At 34.5% G+C, this 9,215-nt stretch overlaps 1 protein-coding gene across 2 annotated transcripts; it reads right to left on the bottom strand.

The window, feature by feature from the left end:
- Positions 1-1,969: 1,969 nt before the first annotated feature.
- On the bottom strand, positions 1,970-8,601 carry LOC116129743 (protein NRT1/ PTR FAMILY 5.1-like). Of its 2 annotated transcripts, none has more exons than XM_031415461.1 (4): positions 8,376-8,601; positions 8,019-8,236; positions 3,798-4,354; positions 1,970-2,863 (listed from the first exon to the last, which is right to left on the bottom strand). In XM_031415461.1, the coding sequence occupies exons 1-4, from the start codon at positions 8,479-8,481 to the stop codon at positions 1,972-1,974; spliced, it is 1,773 nt and encodes a 590-aa protein (XP_031271321.1). In that variant the 5' UTR covers positions 8,482-8,601; the 3' UTR covers positions 1,970-1,971. The 2 variants fall into 2 exon arrangements, with proteins under 2 accessions (XP_031271321.1, XP_031271320.1); XM_031415460.1 differs by lacking the exons at positions 8,019-8,236; positions 8,376-8,601 and adding exons at positions 4,934-5,151; positions 5,291-5,516.
- Positions 8,602-9,215: the final 614 nt, after the last annotated feature.

Here is a 9,215-nt window from a genome sequence, read left to right as displayed (position 1 = left end):
CTTCTGGTTTTTCCTCTCTGATGAATTCCCTCTAAAACTTGGTTAAAATTGTGCAAGTCCTCATCTTACCTGTGTGTGTTATGGTATCAGAACACGGCACGTAGCAGAACCATTAATACAGTATTAATGCTTACAAATTATTATCACGGTATGTGTTTTCTATTAGTAATCAAGGGGGGAATCGGTGGGGATTCAGTACATAAATTATTAGGTGTTGGTATGGTAAATCCAGACATTATTGGATTGGAAATTGAATACCACTGTCCTCATGGTTTGTGCAGATATGAGTTATCTTCAGTAAATAGTATGTTAAATATTTTCTGTCCATCTTTGGTATGGGTATGTTGCCTCCTAAATTAGCTATTTGCATAGCTTGCATGGCATTGCTCGAGTTGACTTGAATTTTTGTTGTTAGCTCCCCCTTGACTTGAAAGGATGACAAAGTGTTTGAATTCGGCATTGTTATGCCTAAAAAATCAGGTTGAGCGACTTATGCCACTAGCACTAATCAGAGTTCAGGAAGTTTTGTCCGTCCAGAAACTGTCACATCGTCAAAAGACAGAAAGAGTATAACTATCATCAACTGGCAAACTTAGGCTTTGCATGAGTGATGGAGTCGCCCACCTGTCTAAGTCCTGCGGTTTAAGGATATTGCCGTGTAATCAGTTAAGGGAAGCGCGGTAGGAATTGTATACACCTGCTCACTTATAGATTTTAATCATTACCCTAAACCTTCTACTATAAATGAGGGCTTCCCCTCTCATTTTCGGATTTTGAAAGAAACCCACATTCTATATAACCTTTTACCTCTCAAAACACAGATACTGTGAAAAAAATTGACTTGATATTCTTCTTGGATAATCAATCACTGTACCTCTGCTCATTATTCGTTTACGTGACCTCCTGTAACCTTATAAATATAAAAAGAACAGTGGATGTAAAATTTGCTTTCCGCCTAATTAATTATTGTTTAACATAGGGGAATCATGATTGAGAAATCTTAGCGAAGATTGTGGTAGTAAAAGTCAAGATAACTTTAAAATTTGTTTCAAAGATGCCCATATTATTTATAAAAAAAAAAAAGAAGCTCAAATCCATGGAAATTAAAAAAATTAGCTTGAAAATTACAGAGAAAGACAGAATATATAGTAAACTAGTGGTATTAATCAGTATCATAAGTTTGGTAAGCTGCCGCAGAAAATTTTGACATCTTTATTGAAAAGAAAAAGTAATCAATTAATTAATGGCTTGGCCATAACAAAGATGAAAAATTCATTTAAATCAATCAACGCATGCAACATATGAATCAATTTATTGGTAAGTGGAGTGCAAGTGCAGTGTAATTCATAAAAGTTGGATACAAGTCAGTACTCAATATGCAGCAGAGTTTAAGTATGTTTAATGCATTGATTTGCGAAGGCAAAAGCAAAATATATTGGTGCTTGCCTTGACAAAAAACCTCCAACAGTGTGGAAATGCGATGGCAGATAATAATGGGAGTCTCTGAATTGGGAAAATGTAGGAAAAGCATCTTAGAAAAATGAGAGTTCATTAGCCTTAGACATGTCGTTGATCAATCATATCAAGGTTGAATTAAAGGATGTAGTTTTGAGTTTTTTCTGTGTCAAATGAAGTAAATGCATGGAGTACTGTCATCGGATTGATTTTACGTGTAATACATGTATATGTATATATAAAATTTAATACATGTATATGTATATATAAAATCATGAAAACTTTGAGAGAGAGAGAGAAGAGGCATCAAATTAATGATGCGAATTATTTATGCAAGCTTCCTGCTGATGACAAGAGGGATTGGTTTATCTATGTGTATGCCTGCATGATTGAAATAGCAGCCAATTAAGAACATTTTGAGATTGCATTTATCTTAAAAGCTAAAAGGGGTTATCATATTCATACTTATAATATGTAGGTAGCTAGATCATATATTATAATTTTTTTTTTTTTTTTTCACACTTGTAATCCTAGAGTTGTGTCTAATCCTTTGGTCTCCATTATTTCAACACAACCCTCGTTCACTTCTTTGGTTTCTTTCTTGTAGACATATCTACTAGATGCCCACCAAAATGCTCCTAAATTTAGCACAGATATCACCATAAGGAATCCATAGTAGTAATCCAAGTGACAGTCATTCAAGTTATCACCAATCCAACTCTTCTTTCCATTTCTCCCTGTGATTTTATCCACCACTGTCACTAGAAAGCTGTTCAAGAAGTTCCCGACGCCGATCCCGCTAGTGAAAAATGTTGTTCCGAGGCTTTGCATATCTTCCGGAGACTGATCATAGAAGAATTCTAATAATCCAATCGCATTAAACACATCAGCTATCCCCAATAGAACATATTGAGGCATTAGACAAAATATGCTCATGGGAATAACTTCTTTTGTGCCTATAACATGTTGCACTCTTATAACATGCATTCTCCGAACTTCAACCGCATAAGCAATTGCTATGGCGATCACTTGGATCACAAATCCGATGCCAAGTCGTTGTAGGAGTGTGATTCCTCTAGGGTTTCCAGTTTTCTTACGCATCAATGGCACAAAGTAACGATCATATATTGGCACAGAAAGGAGCATAGAGAGTGTGACGAAGCTGCCTAAAGAGGCTGCTGGAATTTGGAAGTTAGGGCCTAGATGTCGGTCCAAAGTGGTTCCCTGTTTGACAAATAGAGTGTTGATTTGAGCCCAAATGGTGCTGGGAATTAAGGTCACGAGCCATATAAGAGCCATTCCCATAACAAGTTTGGTTCCTTCCACTTGAGTCACTGTGCAGGGTGGCTTGGTGGTCCCTGAACCTGTGGCTCTGTTTGCCTCCTTTATTGCAGCCTTGTCCAAGAACCTGAGAACACAATTAAATATAATCAATACAGCCTCTATACATATAATCACTTCAATTGTACTCTGTATTTAATATTCAGATACACAAATCTCTGGCAAACTGACGCATTATCAATAATTTTGAAGGGATATGTTTTAGATAGCGAAACTTTATATCGTTTTTAAAGCCGAAAAAAAGAAGCAATTTTCTGAAAACGTGTTTCACAGATATATATATAATTTTGATGGGATTGGATAGTGAGCTGTTCCTGGTGGGGCAGTGGAGCGCACTATTGCACTGTGATACGCTCTATATTTACAACAACTTGGCGAAGAGTTTGTGACAATTCATTAAAGTTTTCTGAGAAGGAGTACGTGAAGGATGCTCATGGAGATAATTTATTGAGCAAATTGCGACACCAAATATCATAAAAACAACACCCCACGATAGCCTTTGCCACAGTAGATTTTCTAGTTCTCCCACATGAAGCAGGAAAGTCCATCTCACCTGCTTTAGGCATCAGATATTAAAGCACTTTTTTGATTCGTTTTTACTCTAATTGAATGTTCCTTTAATTAGATTCCTTGCCACCATCATTTGTTGGAATGAAAAAAGGTTTCTCTTATTTTCCCTACTTCTTCAAATTCCTCCACTACACCCACCACATAATGTGGAAAGCATGCAAGCAGCCATAATTTCTAAACATTGGAAAATTTTTATAGTGAATAAATGACACCATGTATTACTTGTATTATCTTCAAAGTTCCAAGCAAGGACAATATATATACTATTTTCATCAGCCATTTTCCATCCAAAAAATGACTGTGTTTACATTGATTACTCAGCATGCACTTGTATATTATTTCTGGGGCTTAATATTATTATTTGGATAATATTATTTCTAGCTTTTGAGTCAAACTGCAGTTGCTTAACAGAGAAGTATATCGAAGCTTACCTAAAGACTGAAGTATGATGGACTTGGCGTTTTCCGCTACTAGTATAGTCTTTCATCTCAAATTCATGAAGCTCTGATGGGTCATCAGGGAGCTGGAGTTTTCGGTTTCTGAAGGCGGCTACCGGGACTCGAATCAAGTCTCTTGCAGGGCTTTTAGTCTTCCTTACTTTGTGCCTGTAAATGGGAGTACCTAGATAGAAGATGAACAAAGAAAATAGAAGACCAACTGCAGGAATACCATACCCCAATCCCCATCCCAAGTTCTCCTGAATGTAAACAAGGCCTAGAGTGGCACATAAAGCACCAATGAAAGAACTAAACATCCACCAGTTGAAGAATGAGGCCTTGAGGGTTTTCTCATGAGGGTCAAAGTCATCAAATTGGTCAGCACCAAAGGTGGATATGTTGGGCTTTGTTCCACCGGCCCCTAGTGCAATGATGTAAAGAGATGTATAGAAGAAGGCAATTTGTGAAGTCGAGGCCTTGTTACAGACTCCATTGGCGCATGTTGGCCTCATTGATTTAAACGAAGCTGCCATTGTGAGAAGTATCATTCCCTGTTGAGAATATTACTTGTAAAACATCAAATTTTTACAGCTAAAACTTAATGAAACATATATTTTCTTGTAATCATCGATGAATACAAAACTGATCAGTCTCTTTTGCATCAGTTGAAACTGCTTTTTCAAGAATTTAATTTAAGCATTGTTAGAAATATGTAAATTCAGAATAATAATTAGTGCAAATGAGACAGCATATAGCTAGCTACTTTGATTGGGGGTCAAATATAAATCATAGATACGTTTGTGGAGAAGAAATGATGCAACTCACACTCCATGAAAATTAGCCAATCAATTGAAGTAGCAATATATTCATTGGACCCACCAAAAACAAAGAATTTAATTGGCCTTTGAGTGTAGGTAATCTAAAATATTGTCCTAACAGATGGGGAAGTTTGTTTGGAAAATAAAGATAGTGAATTCAACCCTTATCATATCAAAGATTCATGTGGTGAATACTGCCAATGAGAAAAGCTAGAATGTCTCAGTTCACTACTGCTTCTGGATTCGACCATTGTTTTGATATAGAGATTGAATGAAAACGATTAATGGAGAGATGGTGATGATAATAATTACCATGGCATAAATTAGAGATGAAACTGTGAAAGTCCAGAACCGACCCAAGTAAGTATCGGCTATGTAGGCACCAAGAATTGGAGTAATCCACACAGATCCTGACCAGTTATTCACATTCCTCACTGCAGAAACTGTGTCTTCATGAAGCTGGCTTGTCAAATAGTTCACTAAGTTTGACGCTATTCCATAGAAGGCCATTCTCTCAAATGCTTCATAAGCTGTAATTAACTCACAAAAAATTCACATGATGAGCTTTCAGCTTAACGCAATAGAAGAGAAAAAAGAGAAGAAAATCGCAGTTATCATGAAGTATATCATTAAATTAAAAAAAAAAAGTTGTTAACATGAATTGTTTACCAACAAGGAAAGCACAGGCTTTCCATTTGCCAGTTTTGGAGGCAAGAACGGGGCGGCCCTGGAGATCCACAGTGCCATCTCGGGTGTGTCCCTTGTCTTCTTCCATGAGATACTAGTTTATGAATAAAAAGGGTTTGATTGGAATGGAAGGTGAGTGAGAGCAACAAGAGATGAAAAAGGTGACTAGTTTGTAGTAGAAATAGCGAAGGTGTTGAAGCTTGCTTGGTATATGCAAAACTCTTACTAGACAGGCCTTGTTTATATAGGCCCTCCCCTCCCCCTCTCCATACTTTTCCTTTTTTTTGACTCTTTAATAATGACATATGAGATTTTTTAAGTATATACATATACTATATTAAAACTAAATATTATATACAAACTTATTTATTCAAATTAAATTATTAACATTTCAAGAGCTCGTAAAATTCCCATTATAGTGTCACCTTCTATGATATTGATATGACAAATGATAAATCAATGTCATATATAAGATGAAAAATTATTTGAGATGAGAAATTTGAGTTCTTATTTCAGATATGTAATATACTAATATTATTCTATATGACATTATTCTTTTATTGACATATATTATATCCCAATCTATTGCATTATATTGATGGCAAGTTGACTTGATCAGTATTTGAACTAAGATTATACGTATCATAAAATGTATTTTTCTACGAAAAGAATGGTGTGGTGCTAATTCATTCTGTTTACTTGCCTCACCAAACACAACTCGCCACATCTCACACATAAATAAACTCCCTGCCCCTGAGGTAAGAGCTAGGACCAGAATAAATTTCTACATTGGATGCTCACCCGACACTGCATACAAAACATTATTTTACACATTTATAATATACGAATTATTGCAATTTTTTTTTTTAATTTAAATAATGAGACTTTATGAATCAATTCTCACATCAATTAGAATAAGTCGATAGCACATTGATTTTAATACAAAGTCAAAATAATTACTTTTGTAAGTTTATTATTAGATATTGATACTTAAAACCCCACTAAGGAATTAATTGACTTTAATACAACACAAAGTGGTTGATTTCGTTTGCCCAAGTGTGCCTTTCACTTATGCTTTATGCTTTAAAATAATACAAAATGATGAATACCACATACGTATTAGCATTTTAGGGGTATGGCAGTGGATTACTGATAAGTTGCGTAATTTGAGTGTTTTTAGGATTGTTTTGATGTTAGTTTAGTTAACTTTTAATTTGTTTTCTTTGTGTTAGTTTTTGTCAAAGTTTGAGATGTGAATAGTTAGCTATTAGTTTGGATAACTTTTGTAGTTTTTAGGCTTTGATTGAATAGAGTGAAGTATTAGAATGAAATTAGTGCTTAAAGCTTAAAGAAGTTGACCATTGCCTAACATTCTTGAAGGCACGGCCATGCCTTGGTAGTTTATCATGGCCATGGTGGTGGAACAAAGATAAAATAAAGAGACCAGAAAACACCATAGCCTAGGCTGTGGTGACTTAAATTTAGCTATGGCCAGGGTTGTGGCGGGAACTATTAGGGTATTTTTGTCAGTTTTTCTTTCCTTTTTCACTTATGACTCTTTTGGGTATTTAAATATAATTGAGATTAGTTATCAGGAGATGAATTTTGCATATTTTGGAGAGAAGAAGACGTATTCCTGGGGCTTGAAGACTGAAGATCAGATATAAGAGTTTGATTTTTGTTTATTTTCAAGTCTGAATATATTTTCTTTCTTCTCTGTTTAGTTCTTTGTTCTTAGGATGAAGTAAATCTATTTTGTTAGGGGAAGATAGAACTGTAATTATGTTTTGAACAATTTTTATTCTTAATACCAGATTTATATTTATGAATTTGTACAAGAGTTTAGGTTTAATGCTTTATGAATGTTGGATTGATTCAATTACCTTGATGATGTTTTGAATAGAGAAGTTAAAGTTTATTGCTTAATTTATATTCATAATTGTTTTATTAGAATAACATTGCATAACGTATTAAAACTAGAAGTAATCGGATAGGGATTTTAGGATTAATTTGTGGTCTACCTAATTTATAACCGAATATGGCGAATTAGTTGTAAATGATTGATGTTTTTATGCTTCTTAATTTTAGAGTAACCGCATAGAGATATGTATTAAGTTGAATATTATGCCTGAATAAAGATAATTGGTCTTAGAGGAATCCTACCAATTCATAGCACAAATGGGCATTAAGAGTAGTTGTCAAACATAGTTAGGGGGAAATCTGTACGCTAACTTCATTAATAATGTTTCACATTATTTATTTGTTTGATTTAGTTATTTTTAATCCATTAGTTTTACACTCTAAAATCTTATTTTATCAAATAACGTGTAGGCAGTTTTAGATAATTATTGTTAGGAACAGGTTAAAATACTTTGGTTTTGGATTACCCATTTTAGAGTGCAGCGGAATATTTACCAAGTAGATTAAGACATTCTCAGTTTTTAACCACATCAAACACAAGTGCAGAAAGTATAGAACACAACCATATACATGGTTTGACTAAATCCACTTTTAGCCTACTTACATGGGACATTGTCTAGATCGAAGCAATCCACTAAGTTAATAACAAATTACTAGATAACGTTCAAAGTTTATCTAAGTTATAGTAAAAAGAACTTCCTGTTCAACTTTACACTTGGATTCGACCATTGTTTTGATATAGAGATTGAATAAAAACGATTAATGGAGAGATGGTGATGATAATAATTACCATGGCATAAATTAGAGATGAAACTGTGAAAGTCCAGAACCGACCCAAGTAAGTATCGGCTATGTAGGCACCAAGAATTGGAGTAATCCACACAGATCCTGACCAGTTATTCACATTCCTCACTGCAGAAACTGTGTCTTCATGAAGCTGGCTTGTCAAATAGTTCACTAAGTTTGACGCTATTCCATAGAAGGCCATTCTCTCAAATGCTTCATAAGCTGTAATTAACTCACAAAAAATTCACATGATGAGCTTTCAGCTTAACGCAATAGAAGAGAAAAAAGAGAAGAAAATCGCAGTTATCATGAAGTATATCATTAAATTAAAAAAAAAAAGTTGTTAACATGAATTGTTTACCAACAAGGAAAGCACAGGCTTTCCATTTGCCAGTTTTGGAGGCAAGAACGGGGCGGCCCTGGAGATCCACAGTGCCATCTCGGGTGTGTCCCTTGTCTTCTTCCATGAGATACTAGTTTATGAATAAAAAGGGTTTGATTGGAATGGAAGGTGAGTGAGAGCAACAAGAGATGAAAAAGGTGACTAGTTTGTAGTAGAAATAGCGAAGGTGTTGAAGCTTGCTTGGTATATGCAAAACTCTTACTAGACAGGCCTTGTTTATATAGGCCCTCCCCTCCCCCTCTCCATACTTTTCCTTTTTTTTGACTCTTTAATAATGACATATGAGATTTTTTAAGTATATACATATACTATATTAAAACTAAATATTATATACAAACTTATTTATTCAAATTAAATTATTAACATTTCAAGAGCTCGTAAAATTCCCATTATAGTGTCACCTTCTATGATATTGATATGACAAATGATAAATCAATGTCATATATAAGATGAAAAATTATTTGAGATGAGAAATTTGAGTTCTTATTTCAGATATGTAATATACTAATATTATTCTATATGACATTATTCTTTTATTGACATATATTATATCCCAATCTATTGCATTATATTGATGGCAAGTTGACTTGATCAGTATTTGAACTAAGATTATACGTATCATAAAATGTATTTTTCTACGAAAAGAATGGTGTGGTGCTAATTCATTCTGTTTACTTGCCTCACCAAACACAACTCGCCACATCTCACACATAAATAAACTCCCTGCCCCTGAGGTAAGAGCTAGGACCAGAATAAATTTCTACATTGGATGCTCACCCGACACTGCATACAAAACAT

This window comes from Pistacia vera, unplaced genomic scaffold (assembly GCF_008641045.1).
Source record: "Pistacia vera cultivar Batoury unplaced genomic scaffold, PisVer_v2 Contig213, whole genome shotgun sequence".
Lineage (NCBI taxonomy): Eukaryota > Viridiplantae > Streptophyta > Magnoliopsida > Sapindales > Anacardiaceae > Pistacia > Pistacia vera.
This window is presented reverse-complemented; position numbering and strand designations above follow the sequence as displayed.

Bases quoted from the DNA above. Each gene is read 5' to 3' on its own strand.
- LOC116129743 (XM_031415461.1), bottom strand. From the start codon at position 8,481: ATGGAAGAAGACAAGGGACACACCCGAGATGGCACTGTGGATCTCCAG. The intron at 8,237-8,375 runs GTAAACAATTCA...AGTTAATTACAG, and splicing joins AGCCTGTGCTTTCCTTGTTG to CTTATGAAGCATTTGAGAGA. The intron at 4,355-8,018 runs GTAATTATTATC...TATTCTCAACAG, and splicing joins CATCTCTAATTTATGCCATG to GGAATGATACTTCTCACAAT.